Source organism: Narcine bancroftii, chromosome 12, assembly GCF_036971445.1.
Source record: "Narcine bancroftii isolate sNarBan1 chromosome 12, sNarBan1.hap1, whole genome shotgun sequence".
NCBI classification, from domain to species: domain Eukaryota; kingdom Metazoa; phylum Chordata; class Chondrichthyes; order Torpediniformes; family Narcinidae; genus Narcine; species Narcine bancroftii.
Genome location: NC_091480.1, coordinates 52,418,985 through 52,438,249, shown reverse-complemented (window position 1 = coordinate 52,438,249; position 19,265 = coordinate 52,418,985). Strand labels below are relative to the sequence as shown.

The following is a 19,265-nucleotide window of genomic DNA, read 5'->3' as shown; positions in this document are numbered from 1 at the left end:
AGGGCATAAGGTGAGAGAGGAGAGATTTAAAAGGGATCTGAGGGGCTCTTTCTTCATAGAGAAGATGGTAGCTGCCAGACAATGTATTGGCGGTGGGGACAATTGAAATGTGCAAAAGGCATTTGAAAGGATAGGGGCCGAATGCAGGCAAATGGGACTAGCTTGGTCAGCATGGACAAGTTGGGCTGAAGGGCCTGTTTTTTTTGTTCTTGGAGAACTTGATGATTCCATCTATGAATTAAACACAGAGTAGGGAATTCCCCCAATGTTCAACAAACTCACCAGTGGGGCATCATATCTGTGGTGCGCAAATTGGCAGCAATGTTTACCTGGAGAGCAAAAGTTTTTATTTTAAATTGTAATGATTTCCTTGTATGTGAAACACTTTGGGACAAATCGAGTGATGATGAGATAGTGTGCTCAAAAGCTGCAAGGTTTGCTTTGTCCATTCATTTCCGAGTATATTCAATGGTCTGATTTACTTTTCAATAATATAGGGAATCTCAAATTTATAAATTGGAAAATAATAATTTGTACAATCGAGAACTGCCAACATTGCTGCGCTAAAGGAATTTTGCTGGTTAAATTTGCACTCCTGTTAAACAGCGAAGCTTCTGGAGAAATTGGCTTGTATGAGAATACATTTGATATTGCGGAAACCAGCTCCTGACATGAACAGGAATGATTAATGATGCACATTCTCCATCATGTTAAAGGGACAGGCGTCAACAATGGAAATGTAGTTGCACAGATTTGAGGTCAACTTTAAAGGCGCAAATACAAGGTCAGCGCTTTGCTGATCCAAATATTTAGCGATTTCAAAATTGTCAAAAATGTATGATGCTCTTTTTGGGCATAAACTGTGGATGGAATCAGAATCTGCATTTATTGTCATGAACATCTCTTTTTTATTAAAAAAACTTTATTTAGAAGAATTTAAACAACTTACAATCCAACATTACAGAAAAATAAACAATTTTTTGTATATAAAAAAAAACCCTCCCACCCCTTCAGGGGAGCCAAATATGAAAATAAAACATAGAATATATACAGTATTTCAAAGTGTTTCTAAATTCATATATTCCAAATAAGGAGACCACATTTTAACAAAAAAAGAATAATTATCATCCAAGTTGCATGTAATTTTTTTCCATAATAATACAAATTCTCAATTCATTATGCCAGTGTGCTATATTAATCTCCACATTATCTTTCCAAGTTCTAGCTATACATTTTCGTGCTCCAGACAGCACTAAATGTATAAATGCAATTTGAAATTTATCCAATCCCAATCCCTTCAAAGAAACCATATAGCCCAATAAAAAAATCGATGGGTCTAATGGTAATTTAATTTTAAATAATTTTTTCCAAAACCAGCCTGATTCCTTCCCAAAATGGTTGTACTTTAACACAAGACCAAATGGCAGGTAAAAAAATTCCAGTACATAATCCACATCTAAAACAAGAGTCCGAATTACTAGACCCATATTTTTTCAATTTCTCTGGAGTCAAATACAACTGATGTAAAAAAAAAATCATAATTAACCATTCCATATCACACATTCATCACTTTTGTTACACTATCATGACACATTACCTCCCAATTATCTTCATGAAAAATATAAGTTAAATCACTTTCCCATTTAGTCCTAGATTTCTCCCATTCCGGTTTATCCATACTTTCCTGTAACAATTGATGCATATCTGAAATATAACCTTTCTTTGGTACAGAGGAAATCAAAGATTCAAATTTCGTCAACATAGGTAAATTCAGTTCTTTACCATAATTATATTTTATCAAAACTCTAAGTTGATAGTACACAAATAAAGAATTTACAGATATATCAAATTTCTCCCTCAATTGACCTTCTTCAAAACAGTCCTGAACTATCTTTATACCCTTAGAATTCCATCTCTTTAAATGATTATTGAACATTGAAAAAGGAATAAGCTGATTATGATATAACGGGGTTTGAATTGATAATTTACCCTTTGATCCTAAAACCATTTTTGTTTTAAACCATATCCTTAACAAATGTTTTAATACTGGCATATTACATTCCCGTAGGAGAAGGCCACTCCGATATAGGAGAAGGCCACTCCGATATAGGAGAAGGCCACTCCGATATAGGAGAAGGCCACTCCGATATAGGAGAAGGCCACTCCGATATAGGAGAAGGCCACTCCGATATAGGAGAAGGCCACTCCGATATAGGAGAAGGCCACTCCGATATAGGAGAAGGCCACTCCGATATAGGAGAAGGCCACTCCGATATAAAACCTACGACCCAAGGACCTCGCTGCCACGTCCCAGCTTGCTTGGCCACGGCACACGAACCATGGGTGTAAAGGGTGGGGCCAGTACTGCGCGCACTGCACTCCACCTAAAAGCTCCTTTGCGCAGGCCCGAGGACAGGTCCACGTCCTCCCCCTCCACGTCCTCCCCCTCCACGTCCTCCCCCTCCACGTCCTTCCCCTCCACGTCCTTCCCCTCCACGTCCTTCCCCTCCACGTCCTTCCCCTCCACGTCCTTCCCCTCCACGTCCTTCCCCTCCACGTCCTTCCCCTCCACGTCCTTCCCCTCCACGTCCTTCCCCTCCACGTCCTCTCCCTCCACGCCTTCCCCCTCAAAAGATGCTCACAAACTCAAGCTAGCATGCTGGAACATCAGAACCATGCTAGACAAGGCTGACAGCCACCGACCTGAACGTCGGTCTGCCCTCATTGCACATGTACTCCTCAGACTTGACATCGACATAGCCGCTCTCAGTGAAGTCCGCCTGGCAGATGTAGGCAGCCTCCAAGAACGCGGCGCGGGCTACACACTCTACTGGTCTGGCAAGCCTTCGGATGAACGACGCCTATCTGGTGTAGGCTTCATGGTCAAGAGCTTCATTGCCTCCAAACTCGAAAACCTTCCGACAGGCCTCTCGGACCGAATCATGTCCATGCGACTCCCCCTTCAGAACAAGCGTCACATCACCCTCATCAGTGTCTATGCCCCAACCCTCCAGGTGGAACCAGCAGAAAAGGACAAGTTCTACACCGACCTGCGCAACCTCATCCAACGCACCCCTACAGCCGACAAGGTTGTCATCCTGGGCGACTTCAACGCTCGTGTCGGCAAAGACTCAGAAACCTGGCCAGGAATCCTGGGCAAGCATGGCGTCGGCACGTGCAACGACAATGGGCGCCTCCTGTTGGAGCTCTGCGCAGAACAGCGGCTTGTCATTACAAACACCCTTTTTCAGCAGAGGGACAGCCTTAAGACCACCTGGATGCATCCCCGATCCAAACACTGGCACCTCCTGGACTACATCCTGGTGCGAGAAAGTGACAAACGAGATGTGCTCCACACCAGGGTCATGCCTAGCGCGGAATGCCACACTGACCACCGGCTGGTTCGCTGCAAGCTCAACCTTCACTTCAAACCAAAGCCCAGGAACAATAAAGCCCCCAGAAAGAGGTTCAATGTTGGAAACCTGCAGTCAGACGAAGCGAGAGGAAACTTCCAGGCAAACCTCAAAGCAAAGCTCGACGATGCAACCCGCCTCACGGACCCGTCCCCTGAAACCCTCTGGGATCAGTTGAAGACTACCATACTGCAATCCACTGAAGAGGTACTGGGCTTCTCCTCCAGGAAAAACAAGGACTGGTTTGACGAAAACAGCCAGGAAATCCAGGAGCTGCTGGCAAAGAAGCGAGCTGCCCACCAGGCTCACCTTACAAAGCCGTCCTGTCCAGAGAAGAAACAAGCCTTCCGTCGCGCATGCAGCCATCTTCAGCGCAAACTCCGGGAGATCCAAAATGAGTGGTGGACTAGCCTCGCCAAACGAACCCAGCTCAGCGCGGACATTGGCGACTTCAGGGGTTTCTACGAGGCTCTAAAGGCTGTGTACGGCCCCTCACCCCAAGTCCAAAGCCCGCTGCGCAGCTCAGACGGCAAAGTCCTCCTCAGCGACAAGATCTCCATCCTCAACCGATGGTCAGAACACTTCCAATCTCTTTTCAGTGCCAACCGCTCAGTCCAAGATTCCGCCCTGCTCCAGCTCCCTCAACAGCCCCTAAGGCTAGAGCTGGATGAGGTTCCCACCCTGGATGAGACATATAAGGCAATCGAACAACTGAAAAGTGGCAAAGCAGCAGGTATGGATGGAATCCCCCCAGAAGTCTGGAAGGCTGGCGGCAAAACTCTGCATGCCAAACTGCATGAGTTTTTCAAGCTTTGTTGGGACCAAGGTAAACTGCCTCAGGATCTTCGTGATGCCACCATCATCACCCTGTACAAAAACAAAGGCGAGAAATCAGACTGCTCAAACTACAGGGGAATCACGTTGCTCTCCATTGCAGGCAAAATCTTCGCTAGGATTCTACTAAATAGAATAATACCTAGTGTCGCCGAGAATATTCTCCCAGAATCACAGTGCGGCTTTCGCGCAAACAGGAACTACTGACATGGTCTTTGCCCTCAGACAGCTCCAAGAAAAATGCAGAGAACAAAACAAAGGACTCTACATCACCTTTGTTGACCTCACCAAAGCCTTCGACACCGTGAGCAGGAAAGGGCTTTGGCAAATACTAGAGCGCATCGGATGTCCCCCCAAAGTTCCTCAACATGATTATCCAACTGCACGAAAACCAACAAGGTCAGGTCAGATACAGCAATGAGCTCTCTGAACCCTTCTCCATTAACAATGGCGTGAAGCAAGGCTGTGTTCTGGCACCAACCCTCTTTTCAATCTTCTTCAGCATGATGCTGAACCAAGCCATGAAAGACCCCAACAATGAAGACGCTGTTTACATCCGGTACCGCACGGATGGCAGTCTCTTCAATCTGAGGCGCCTGCAAGCTCACACCAAGACACAAGAGAAACTTGTCCGTGAACTACTCTTTGCAGATGATGCCGCTTTAGTTGCCCATTCAGAGCCAGCTCTTCAGCGCTTGACGTCCTGCTTTGCGGAAACTGCCAAAATGTTTGGCCTGGAAGTCAGCCTGAAGAAAACTGAGGTCCTCCATCAGCCAGCTCCCCACCATGATTACCAGCCCCCCCACATCTCCATCGGGCACACAAAACTCAAAACGGTCAACCAGTTTACCTATCTCGGCTGCACCATTTCATCAGATGCAAGGATCGACAATGAGATAGACAACAGACTCGCCAAGGCAAATAGCGCCTTTGGAAGACTACACAAAAGAGTCTGGAAAAACAACCAACTGAAAAACCTCACAAAGATAAGCGTATACAGAGCCGTTGTCATACCCACACTCCTGTTCGGCTCCGAATCATGGGTCCTCTACTGGCACCACCTACGGCTCCTAGAACGCTTCCACCAGCGTTGTCTCCGCTCCATCCTCAACATCCATTGGAGCGCTTACATCCCTAACGTCGAAGTACTCGAGATGGCAGAGGTCGACAGCATCGAGTCCACGCTGCTGAAGATCCAGCTGCGCTGGATGGGTCACGTCTCCAGAATGGAGGACCATCGCCTTCCCAAGATCGTGTTATATGGCGAGCTCTCCACTGGCCACCGTGACAGAGGTGCACCAAAGAAAAGGTACAAGGACTGCCTAAAGAAATCTCTTGGTGCCTGCCACATTGACCACCGCCAGTGGGCTGATATCGCCTCAAACCGTGCATCTTGGCGCCTCACAGTTTGGCGGGCAGCAACCTCCTTTGAAGAAGACCGCAGAGCCTACCTCACTGACAAAAGGCAAAGGAGGAAAAACCCAACACCCAACCCCAACCAACCAATTTTCCCCTGCAACCGCTGCAATCGTGTCTGCCTGTCCCGCATCGGACTTGTCAGCCACAAACGAGCCTGCAGCTGACGTGGACTTTTTACCCCCTCCATAAATCTTCGTCCGCGAAGCCAAGCCAAAGAAGATTACATTCCCGTAATAAATTCACATTCCACTTAAATATAAACTGATGCACCTCAACTTCTGAAATACAAGCCATTTCCACCTTCACCCAACTCGGAGGCTGATCCATATCCATCAATCTATTGACGAATTTCAACTGAGGTGCTTCATAATAATTTTGAAAATGGGGTAACTGCAATCCACCTAATGCATATTTCCATGTAAGTTTGTGTAAAGCTGCTCGTGCTAATTTTCCCTTCCATAAAACTATTCAAATCCTGAAAAAAACCCTTTGGAAGTAAACATGGTATCGACTGAAACAGATATTGAATTCGAGGAAAAATATTCATTTTAATACAATTTACTCAACCAATTAATGTTAACGGTAGATATTTCCATTTAATCAAATCCATTTAAATCCTTTTTAATAAAGGAAGATAATTGAATTTATATAAAGATTAATAATCTGCATTTATTATTACTCCAAAATATTTAATTCTATCTGACCATTTTAATTTTATAATATTTTTATATTCTGAATAATATCCTTCCCCAACTGGCAATATTTCACTCTTATGCCAATTTATTTTACATCCAGGTAGCTCTCCAAATTTCAACAAACAATCTTGTAAATTTTTCAAAGACTGCTCCGGTTCTGTCAAATATACCAACACATCATCTGCAAATAAATTAATCTTATATTCATCATCTGCAATTTTCATCCCTTTAATCTTATAATTCTGTCATATTGTCTGAACTAATGGGTTCAATAGCCAATGCAAACAAGACTGGTGATAATGGACAACCTTGCCGAGTCGATCGCATCAATTTAAATTGTAAAGAAATTTAACCATTTGTCACCACCCTAGCAATTGAATTTGTATATAGAGCCTTAACCCAACCAATAAAATAAAGGCCAAAGCTAAACTTTTCTCACACCTTAAATAGAAAATTCCACTCAACCCTATCAAAAGCTTTTTCCGCATCCAGTGGTTGGGTTGCTGTCTAAATGCATTGACCAATGTTATCAATCTAAGGATGTTATCCGATGCAATTCTAATAAAGCCTGTTTGATCTCTATGTATCAACTGAGTTAAATATTTAGTGAGTCTATTCGCTAACACTTTCACTATAATTTTATAATCTACATTTAATAAAGAAATAGGCCTATACAAAGATACTTTCAATGGATCCTTATCTTTCTTTGGAATCACCATAATTATAGCACTCGAACAAGATTCCGGTACAACTGATCCTCAGTTATTTGCTGCAATACATCTCCAAATACAGAGGATAAATCTTCATAAAATACCTTATAGGATTCAGCCAAAAATCCATCATCCCCTGGCAACTTCCCATTCGGCATCTCCTGTATAGCTTCCAATTCCTTAACCTCCTCTTCCCCCAAAACAGGTAATTTCAATTTAGGTAAATAAGATTCAATAGAACCAACGTCCTGCTTTCCCTCAGAAATATATAATTTTTGGTAAAATGAATAAAACTGATCATTGATTTCTTGAGGTTTATAAGTAACTGTTGAATTATTTTTAACAGCATTAATAGTTTGTGATGTCTGTTCCATTTTTAATTGCCATGCTAATACATTGTGAGTTCTCTCACCCAATTCATAATAACATTGCTTAAATCGGTAAATTAAATGCTCACACTGATAAGTTTGTAATGTATTATAACGTAATTTCAACTTCGTTAAAGCAGCTTTTTTTTAATCTTCTGTAACATCTTTCTGAAATTCCTTTTCCAACTCAGTAATTTGTTTCTCCAATGTTAGACTTTCTGCCACATTTTGTCTTTTAACTTTCGTAGTATAACTAATAATTGGCCCTCGTAAATATGCTTTCAAAGCATCCCACAGTACAAAATTACTAGTACTAAATTAATATTCACAGCCAAAAACAAAAGTAATAAACTCTGGTTTCCTCAGTAGCATTGTATTAAACCTCCATCTATAAGACGATTGTACCAATTCTGGACTTATACAGGAGAAAAATAACATAGAATGATCCGATATAACCTGACTTTTATATTCAGCCTATAGTACTTTACCTTGCAGATGTGCTGAAACCAAAAGAAAGTCTATTCTAGAAAATGAATCATGTCGAGATGAATGAAAAGAAAAATCTTAATCTGTAGGGTTTACACTCCTCCAAACATGAACCAAATTCAAATATTTCAACAAAGCTCCTATTTGTATGGCCACCTTTGATTTCCTTATACTTTTCGGAGATCTATCCAATAAAGGGTCCAAAACACAGCTAAAATCTCCCCCAACCAAAATATTATCATTAGTCTGATTTTAACAATTAAAAAGCCTCCGACATGAACCACTCATCATCTACATTAGGTGTGTAAATATTCAACAAAGTCCATGATTCAGCAAAATTTTTTTTTCGAAACTTTATTTATTAATTTTAACATATGAAGAAAGTAAGTAATTCACGTACAGAAAAAAATACAAAATAAAGTAATACAAGTACAAAATAACATAGTTAATACAGTACCAATCTCGGCATCTCCCCCTAACAACTAAAAACTAAGACTAAAAAAAGACTAAAAAAAAACTATTTTTAACCCCTAAACCCCCCCACCCCACCCCCACAATAAAGAGTGAAGAATTAATACTATTAGTATAATAAAAAAATAAATAAAAAAATATATCTTAAAAAAAAGATTGATATATATATATATAAAAAAAACAAAAAAAAAAAATTAATTATTAATCCAAAAATATTTTATTATATAAGAATATATATGAAAAAAACAAAAACAAAAAGAACTTAAACAAAAAAAGAATAACTAATAAAAAAACTAAAAAAAGATAAGAAAGAAAAAAAGAAAACATATATATAGAAAAAATATATAATAAAAAAGTTTTTTTAAAGAAAAAAAATGATTAATTCAAACTTATTTAAATTGTATATAATCAATAAATGGGGTCCACTTTAACTCATAAAAAGACATCTTATCTTGTATAGAAAAAGATATTCTTTCCATAACCAAACAAAACTTCACCTCTGAATACCACCTATCTAAAGACAATACATTTCTATTCTTCCAAGTAATCGCTATACATTTCTTGGCCACTGCCAGCGCTAAGTAAATAAAAGAGATCTGGTAATTATCTAATTCTAAATCAATCAACGGTTGCATATTCCCTAATAAAAATATATCAGGGTCTAATACAATAAGATTATATAGATTATTAAATACAGATTGAATACCTTTCCAAAATTGTTGTAACCGATCACACAACCAAACAGCATGTAAAAAAGTACCAGAAACCTGATCACAACGAAAACAAAGATCTGACTTACTAAAACCAAATTTTTTAAATTTTTCAGGTGTTAAATATAATTGATGTATAAAACTATAATTAACCATCGCCAATCTAGCATTAATCAATTTTCGAACACTATTACGGCAGATTTCAGACCAATCTTCTTCAGTTATTGTTAAACTTAAATCTTTTTCCTATTTCATTTTATCTTTATCCCAATCTATTTTACTTTCACTTTCCAAAAAAATACGATACAAACCTGATATATAACCCTTTTTTGGAAATGAGAGCACATATTTCTCAAAATCAGTTTCAGACAGAAAAAATCATTTGACGACCGCATACCTGTTTTATAAAAGATCTTAACTGATAATACACAAATATAGAATAACCACTTATATCAAATCTCTTTTGCAATTCTACAAAAGAACAAGAATGACCTTCTAAAAAAGTCAGATAAATTATGTATTCCTTTCTCCTCCCATTGTTTCAAAATAGTATTAGATACCGTGAAAGGAACAAGTTGATTATTATATAATGGTAATCTTCCTGACCACTTATTTTTCAATCCCATTTTTTGTAATTTACTTGTCCATAAATTCATTAAATGTTTCAATATTGGTACATCATAAGTTCGTAACAAATTTTTATTCCATCGAAATAAAAATTCATTCGAAAATTTTTCAGAAATAACTGCCAATTCTATCTGTGCCCAACTAGGCGTATCTTGTGTGGCCATTAATGTGCTAAGAAATCTAAATTGAGCTGCTTCATAATAAAATTGAAAGTTAGGTAGCCGTAACCCTCCAAATTGAAAATCCCACAGCAATTTTTTCAATACCACCCTAGGAAATTAATTCTTCCTAATAAACCCAAAGGTAAATCTTTCCATTTATCTAAATCTGCCTTAATCTTCTTAATTAAAGGAAGATAATTAAGTGAATATAAATTTTGGTAGTCAGTATTAACATTAATTCCCAGATATTTAATTTGTTTCGTCCACTTCAAATTCGTAATATTTCTAAACATTGAATAATCATCTTTACTAATTGATAAAATTTCACTTTTAGTCCAATTAACCTTATAACCAGATAATTGACCATAAATCTCTAAGGAATCTTGAAGTGCTGGCAGAGAAACATCAGGATCCACCAAATACAGCAAAACGTCATCCACAAATAAATTTATTTTATAATCTTCATTCAAGACTCTCATACCTTTGATACTATCATTCTGACATATTAATTGTGCTAGAGGTTCAATAACTAAAGCAAACAAGGCGGGTGATAATGGACATCCTTGTCTTGTTAAATTAAAGGATTCTGAAAGCAAACCATTAGTAACAACTCTAGCTTTCAGATCATTATACAGAGCCCTAATCATACCAATAAATGAGAGACCAAACGAAAACTTTTCGAGTACTTTAAATAAAAACTTCCATTCTACTATATCGAATGCCTTTTCTGCATCCAATGAAACCACCAATGGATAATTCTTCTGAAATTTAGATCTATTTATCAAAGTAATTAATCGTAGAATATTATCCGAAGCATACCTATTTTTTATAAAACCTGTTTGATCACGATGTATTATCTTTGGTAAATACTGAGCCAACCTATTAGCCATAACTTTAGCCACTGTTTTATAGTCTACATTTAACAAAGATATAGGATGGTAAGAAGCTACCTGTAAGGGATCTTTATCTTTTTTTGGTATAACTGTAATTATGGCATTAGAACAGGACTCAGGTAATTGAAAAGTATCATAAAGTTGTTGTATTACATTCTTAAATAAGGAAGATATATCAACATAAAAAGTCTTGTAAAACTCAATAGAAAAACCATCTCCACCAGGCGCTTTTCCATTTGGCATATCTTTTATAGCCATTTCAATTTCACTATCCGTAAAAGGTTTATCTAACTCTTGTCTGTCTTCTTGAGATAACTGTGGTAAATTAATATTTTTCAAAAAAGAGTCTATTGCGTCTTCTTTTATCTCTTTACATTCAGTCAAATAAAGTTTTTTGTAAAAATTACAAAATTAATCGTTAATTTCTTTTTGACTAAATGTAATACCCGATTTATTTCTAATAGCTGGTATAATCCTAGATAACTGTTCTTTTTTTAATTGCCAAGCTAATACTTTATGAGCTTTCTCACCCCATTCATAAAATTTATTTTTTGAACGATTCAACAAACATTCAAATCGATATGACTGTAACTTATTATACTTCAACTTTAAATTAGTTAATTGGATCTTTTGGAATTCAGTAGCTTTCTTTTGAAATTCCTTTTCACAGATTGTTATTTTCTTCTCCAAATCCTCAGTTTCTCTCTCTTTCTTCAGTTTGGATGCATAACTAATAATTTGACCTCGTAAAAAAGCTTTCATTGCGTCCCACAAAACAAACTGATCAGAAACAGAGTGAACATTATTAGCAATGAAATCCTCAATTTGTTTTCTCAAATAAACAATAAATTCTGGCTTTTGTAGTAACATAGTATTAAATCTCCATCTTAAAGTATGTTGTGTAACTTGAGAACTTTGATATTCCAATGAATGGTCCGAGACTAACCTTGCCTTATAATCCACAGATATAACCTTATCCTGTAAATGTGCCGAAATTAAAAAATAATCAAGTCTTGAAAAAGAATTATATCGAGAAGAATAAAAAGAAAAGTCTTTCTGTGTAGGATTAAATCTACGCCAAATATCAACTAAATTCAAATCTTTCATCATATTAGCCATATGTATCGCCATCTTAGATTTCTTAATTACCTTTGGATACTTATCCAATAACGGTTCTAATACCATATTTAAATCCCCCCCAATCATCACATTGGAATTAGCTTGTCCCAATAATAAAGATATTTCTGTAATAAAAGCAGTGTCTTCAACATTTGGAGCATAAACATCAATCAAAGTCCAGGCTTCATTAGAGATCATACAATTCAACTTAAGTAGTCTTCCTCCATTTTTCTCCTCATCTTGCAATTGAAACGGTGAATTCTTATGTACCAAAACCGCAACTCCTTTTGCCTTTGAATTAAATGAAGAATAGAAGACTTGTCCAACCCAGTCCCGCTTAAGTTTCAAATGTTCTTTATCTGTCAAATGAGTTTCCTGTAAAAAGGCCACATCTACTTTAAATTTTTTTAAATAAGCAAGTATTTTCTTACGCTTTATAGGATTATTCAAACCCTGAACATTAAGAGAAGCAAATTTAAATTTCGACATGTCTTACAATAGTTAGAAAAAAAACCCTAACTCTTACCCCCTTACCCTCTCTTAATACGATCAAAAAAAAGAAAAAAAAGAAAGAAGAGAAAAAAAGGAAAAAAAAATAATTTTTAAAAATTGTTTAAACAAAAAAGAATCCCCTTCACTCTTTAATCCAATAATACAAAAAAAAACGGGTAGGGGGTTAAAAATACCCCCTCCCGTCTAAACCGTGCAATGCGGTAACTCCCAAAAAAAAATGGGTGTGAGATAACTCACACGTAGCAGATGACTTTCAGAAAATAGTGCCTATCCAGTTCTCTTCCCCCAACTCTCACTTTATCTTAAACTAACATCATCATTATTTAATATCCCTTTTTTTTTAAAAAAAAAGCATTAGAAAAAAAGGACAACTCTTCTTTTAATCAGCTCCAACTGCTGAGTCACCATTACGACCATTCCTTCTTGGAGCACGGCTCTTTTCTTCCATCTCTTGTCTCCTTGGAGATCGCGGCGGACTATATCTCTGTTGAAACTGAGTGATTGGCAACTCTTGAGCAAATGCTATAGCTTCCTTTGGAGAATCAAAGAACTTTGGTTGATAACCATCTTGAAAAACCTTCAAAACAGCTGGATATCTAAAGGTTGCCTTATAACCTTTCTTCCACAACAACTCTTTAGCAGGGTTGAATTCCCGTCGTTGGAACATAACCTCTTGATTCAAATCCACATAGAAGAAAACTCGATTATTTTGAATCATCAAGGGTGATTTTCTCTGTTGTGCATTTCTAATAGCCACTCGTAAAATTATTTCTCTGTCATAATAATTCAAGCAACGAACCAAAACAGGTCTTGGACTTTGACCTGAAATAGGTCTTCTACGCAAAGCTCTGTGAGCACGTTCCAGTATTATACCTTCCGGGAAATGTTCTTGACCCAGCACCTGCGGAATCCATTCAGTAAAAAATTTTCTTGGGTCTGGTCCCTCCATACCTTCCGGCAAACCAATAATCTTTATATTGTTCCGTCTGGACTGGTTTTCCAAATAATCAATCTTTTTCACCAAATTTTTATTTTGAACTTGTAAGTCTTCAACCATTTTCGTCACATCAAGAACTTGATCCCGTATTTCGTCTATATCTTCTTCACACGAATTAAATTTATCTCTCACTTCAAGCTTAAAAGCTCCAAACTCAGCCATCTGTTGAGAATGTATTTTCACCAGGGTATTAAACCTAGTACCAAGTTCAGTCATAATCTTGGATAATCCCTGCATTGTATAAGATAATTTAGATTCAAGATTCACAAGAATCTTTTCAATTGGAAGAGATTCTGGCTCAACAGATTCCTGCTTCTTCTGCATAACCAAAGGATCTTCTGTTCCTTCCTTCATTCTTGTTGCCTTCCTTGTAGTATGACTGCGTGTGGAAACCCCAGCCACAGCCTCTCCAGCAGTGACTGGAGGACGCTGGCCGGGGTTTTCCCCAGTCCATAATGTATTAAGTTCTCCCAGTACATCAAGTTGTATAGGTTCTTCTATCTCAAGAGGTGCAATTTGCAGCGCCACCACTACAGTTGACAAATGCCTTTCCCCAGCCAGTGTTTCAGCTGGTAATAATTCAGCTGATGATACTACAAGCGGTTCATTCATAACATTGCCGTCAGATGCTACTGCGCATGTGCGAACCTGAGTAACTCTTTGTTCTAAAGGCTGTTTGGCGCCCTCTTTAGGGGGCTCTACCGATGTAACATAGAGCTCTGCATCCGAACACTGTACCTCTCTCCTGGAATCCATTTCACGCTGAGTCCCGGTGCTTTTTCTACAGGTAGGCTCCAAAACTTGAACTTTTGGTACCATCAGAAGTTAAATTAACAGCACTGAAGTTATCTAAACTTTTAAAGAATTTTAACGGGCATTTCTAGACAAAAAAATAAGATAGAGTCAGGAGAGGACTGGAAGGCACGTCTGATCCTTACGCCATCTTGCCACGCCCCTAGCAAAAATTTTACAATTCACCATCAAAAACCTCCCAGCATTTCCTTCAAACGATTCCAATTCAAACAGTAATTTCTTGTGAATTAAAATCGCTACACCCCTCGCCCTAGAATTAAAAGAAGAAGAAAACACATGCCCAACCCACTCTCTCTTCAATTTCAAATGATCTTTTTCGGTCAAGTGCGTTTCTTGCAAAAAAGCATTATCAACTTTCATTCTTTTTATATAAGCCAAAACTCGTTTGCGCTTAATTGGATTATTCTAACCCTGAACATTAAAAGTTGCAAAATTCAAATTAGACATTTCTTCAATCTAATAATATATCACACTACTATAAAATATTGCTCCCCTTTCTAATTCCCTTGATATTCTACACCATATAAAATTTCCAAAAAGTAAAAAAAAAAGAAAAAAATACAATCCCCAAACAAACTACTAAAAAGTAGCTAGCTCCCTAAAAATTTGGGTGTGGTAAAACCCACTAGTTGCAGGTGACTAAAGGTCTCAGTGTCATCCACCCCCCCCCCCCCCGCCCCACCCCAGTCAGACTTTCACAAAGTACTTAATCAAATATAATCAACCCAGCGATTCCAATCCCAATGATTGTTCCGGGTCCTCAATATCAAGAAGACTGCATCAATTCAACTTTCTTTCCATTCTTTCCGTATTTCCCATTCCCGTTTCCATTTACCCTCCTTTTAGGTGACATTGATGATGACTGTCCATTTCCTCGCAAATCTGGCAATGAATTAGCAAAAATTAATGCATCATGATCATTTTCAAAAAATTGAGATTGAAAATTCCCATAAAAAACTTTCAATACAGCCAGATAACGAAAAGCAAATTTATATCCCTTTCGACACAATACTTCTTTAGCTGAATTAAATTCTCTCCGCCTTCTAATAATTTCTTGATTGTCCTGTACAATGTCTACATCTACTAACATCATTTTTAACTACAGTCATATCTTTCTTCATAGAGGTCATCTCTTCACACATACTGTTCATTTTAGTTTTCACTTCCTTGGTTTATCTGAGTAGACGCTACACTGCGTGCTCCTAAACCACCAGGAATGGCTGCGGGCTCGCGAGTCTGTCCCCGCTTGGGTGATCCACCTGCGTGCCTGGATTCACGGGGGCGCGAGTCAGGGCCGGCTGAGCTCATCATATAACTGGTGCCATCTTGCGGATGTGCAATTGACGCCGGTGTAATACTCATCCGAGCAGGGATCCTTTGAAGATTTGGAACTCCAGTCAGCGACTCCGTGGCTTCAACTTCATCTCTAAAAATTTTCAATTAAGAGTGGGGGGGATTCAAACTAGAGGGCATGGTTTAAGATTGAAGGGGGAACATTATAAGGGGAACATGAGGGGAAATTTCTTTACGCAAAAGGTGGTAGGGATGTGGAATGAGCTTCCAGAAGACGTGGTTGAGGCGGGATCATTGGTTACATTTAAGGATAGACTGGATAGTTACATGGAGAGGAGAGGACTGGAGGGGTATGGACCGGGTGCTGGTCAGTGGGACTAGGAGGGTGGGGATTTGTTACGGCATGGACTCGTAGAGCCGAACTGGCATGTGTGCTGTAAGTGGTTATATGGTTAACTTGGTAGGTAGGTCTCAATCCTTCAACACTTTTATAAGGTAATTTCTTTTGTAGCTGAGTTTTTTATTTCTTCACATTTGTAGCCATATTAATCCTCCACTGTTCCAAAGTCTATAAATACTATTTTTAATCATTTTTACAACTTTTAAAATCGAGTATTTAGGAGTCTAACTGGGGAAAGGTGGAACTACACGTCTGCCCCCCATGCCATCTTGCCACACTCCAGTCATGAACATCTCTTGACAATAAATTGTTTTGCAGAGCGTTAACAGGTGCAAATGTTGCTATAAAATTAAATTAAATTTAGACATACAGCACGGTAACAGGCCGTTTCTGCCCACGAGTCTGTGCCATTAACCTACAACCCCCGGTACATTTCAAATGGTGGGAGGAAACTGGAGCCCCCAGGGAAAACCCACATAGACATGGGGAGAACGTACAAACTCCTTACAGACAGCCCGGGATTCGATCCCTGGTCCTGATCGCTGATGCTGCGCCAACCATGCCGAAAAGAAAGAGCAGAAAGAAGAGATCGTCCTGTGGTTCATTGTCCGTTGAAAAATCTGATGGTGGAGGGGAAGGTGTTGTCCTTGTGCCGCTGGGTGTTTGGCTTCCGGCTCCTGCACCCCATTCCTGATGGTAGCATGGGGGTCCTTGAGGGTAGAGTTGAAGTGGCCAGATCACATGATAACCACTGAAAACAGGAGCACAGCCTCTGTCAAATCTATCCAAGATTTGAAATGTTTCTATGTTCTTGAGGGCTTGCAATGATTAGAAGTTCTTCAGAGTTTGATATTTTTTAAAGGAAATGTATTTGTGCGCAACGTCACTAAATATAGTGATAACATAGCAAGACAAGGCAATATGCTGCCCATTGGGCTGGTCAATTATTCTTGTGTGCTTTTTTTTAAAAAATTCCCTGTCAAAGGAGCTTCGCATGCTGAGAGGATATTGGCAGAAATTTGGCTTTGCTTCTGATTCAACGCTCCCTTGATTTACTGGACAGAATATCACTGTGAATTAGGGAATGGCTGAATTGCTGGGTGCTCCAGGTGCCTGGACCCATAAAACCAAACATTTGTCTTCATTGTTATAAAAAAATATTGCCACACCCTGTTGTTGCTTTGTTGTTGAGTCTGTCTGTCTGTTGCCTGCTATAGATGCCCATTAAATGGATGGCACTAGAGAGCATCCACTTTAGAAGATACACCCACCAAAGTGATGTATGGAGTTATGGTGAGTCACATACTTCTGGAAGCATTTATTTTATTCTTAAAGGTGCAGTGCTGCATTTTTGCATTCACAAACAAAGATGATGCAAAAAAAAGACTTAATTTCCTCAGTTCTGGTGGGGAACGGGATGACGATGTTCTGTTGTTGGAGGTGTTGAAGTGGGAGTACAGATCTCCTCATTTATTTGAGTTTCCTGAATGAGCAGAAAGACGATACTTCAACTTTTGTAGAGCCATTTTTAATTTTTTTTTTTGAAAACCAATCCAATTGGTCAGTTGAAGCTAAAGGAATACTGACGGTGGAAAGGCTAAATGGATAAGTCAAATTTATTGTCATCTGACTGTACAAGTAGAACCGAACGAAACTGTGTGCAAAACATGCAGACACACACCCAAACACACAACACACATGCAGGGGTAGGGCAAGTATTGCATCTAAACAAACAAATAAATGTTGTTTCATAAATATGAGTCTCGGATGGTCAGTGTGAGCAGTTCCTTTGCTTGTTCAGCATTCTCACTGCTGAATGAAGCTGTTCCTCAGCCTGGTGGTGCTGGCTCTGATCCTCCTGTATCTATTTCCCAATGGGAGCAGCCGATTGTTATTTGGATTCCGGTGCCCAGCGTTGTGATGTTTGAAATAGAAAATCTCCATTCCTCCTTTTAGCATTCAGTTAGTATTGGACCACCAATATGTGTACCTCCTTCCAGAGATGGCGACACAATGACTTTATTTTCACTCAATCATTTGGAGCACTTGGTGACGTTTGAAGGAGAAAGAAGAAAGGATGGCTCCTCCATCTGCCCTCCATTCCGTTGAGTGCACAATCAAATATCCCAGCAATGAGACATTGGTGTGAAATATTGAGGGCTTCATGACCATGACTCCCAAATCCCTTTCCTGATTCATTTGACACAGCGCTTTCCTTGATTCCTTTGATCCCGCCAATTGTGCTGTATCTGTCAGTGCAATTAACCACGTCGAGCTGCATTTGCTGTGTTGGCCCACTGATGCAGAGCCTTTCTTCCCATTCCAACCAATCCAAGGATGAGAAAAAACTGCTTTGCAACAAGCTCTATTTAGGCATAAATGTTCTTGTGTTGCAATCAGAATGATTATCAATGAAAATCATTGGAATATTGAAAAGAAGCTTTAACCAATTCATACAATTCTTTCCTCCCCCTAGCTTGATGGACAAATATCAACTGCAATACATTGATTTGCTTTGCACTGGATGGAAAGTTGCCAATCAGGTGAAGAGTAGTCTGGCAAATCCATGGTGAAACAGGGAGGGCAATTAAAAAAAAAATTCAGACATGCAGCACGGTAACAGGCCTTTCCAGACCACAAGCCCATGCCACCCCATTAATCTGCAACCCCCGGTATGTTTTGAATGGTGGGAGGAAACTGGAGCCCGCCCCCAGAGGAAATGCATACCAACACGGGAAGAACAAGCAAACTCCATGCAGACGGTGCCGGATTTGAACCCAGCTGGAGTTGTAACAGTGCTGCGGTAACTGTGCCGCTCCACTAACCAAAGCTGCAGCAAGTTGAACTGATGCTTCTGAAACAAACGTTCAATTCCAATGAATGCTATTTCTTAAGGCTGAAATCTGTACTCAAGAGAAACTCTTGCCTTTATCATAGGAAACCTATTGCCATCCTTCACTGGCTTTTGTCAATGTTCTAAATATTGATAAATAAATAGAAGCACAGATCCAGTGGAGTTCATTTATTTCAGCCATTGTGTGGTCATAAAAGCTAAGTTAGACTCATAAGTGCAGTACAGTGGGGTCTTCCAGATGAACTATTGAGCCAAGATGTCATCAGCTCCTCGAGTAGATGCAGAGGATTCTGTGAGCCTATTTTGAAGAGTTTCTTACCAGTATTGATCCTCAACATCTGATAAAACCCAACTTCTCATTGTATTGCAATTTGTGGGAGTTTGCTGTGCGCAAATTGTCTGCTGCATTGAGCAACATTACAGTAATAACAATACAAAATGGCTTGTTTGCATGCAAAATGCTTTGGGATAACCAGAGGTCACAAAAGG

At 39.0% G+C, this 19,265-nt stretch overlaps 1 protein-coding gene across 6 annotated transcripts in view; it reads left to right on the top strand.

Annotated features, from left to right (window-relative positions):
• LOC138746852 (receptor tyrosine-protein kinase erbB-4-like) overlaps positions 1-19,265 on the top strand; it is a 198,603-nt gene that overhangs the window by 161,818 nt on the left and 17,520 nt on the right. For all 6 annotated transcript variants that reach the window (XM_069905407.1, XM_069905408.1, XM_069905409.1 and 3 more), the window contains exon 22: positions 17,140-17,215. In XM_069905407.1, the coding sequence (XP_069761508.1) occupies positions 17,140-17,215 (76 nt within the window). The remainder of the gene's footprint in view (positions 1-17,139; positions 17,216-19,265) is intronic.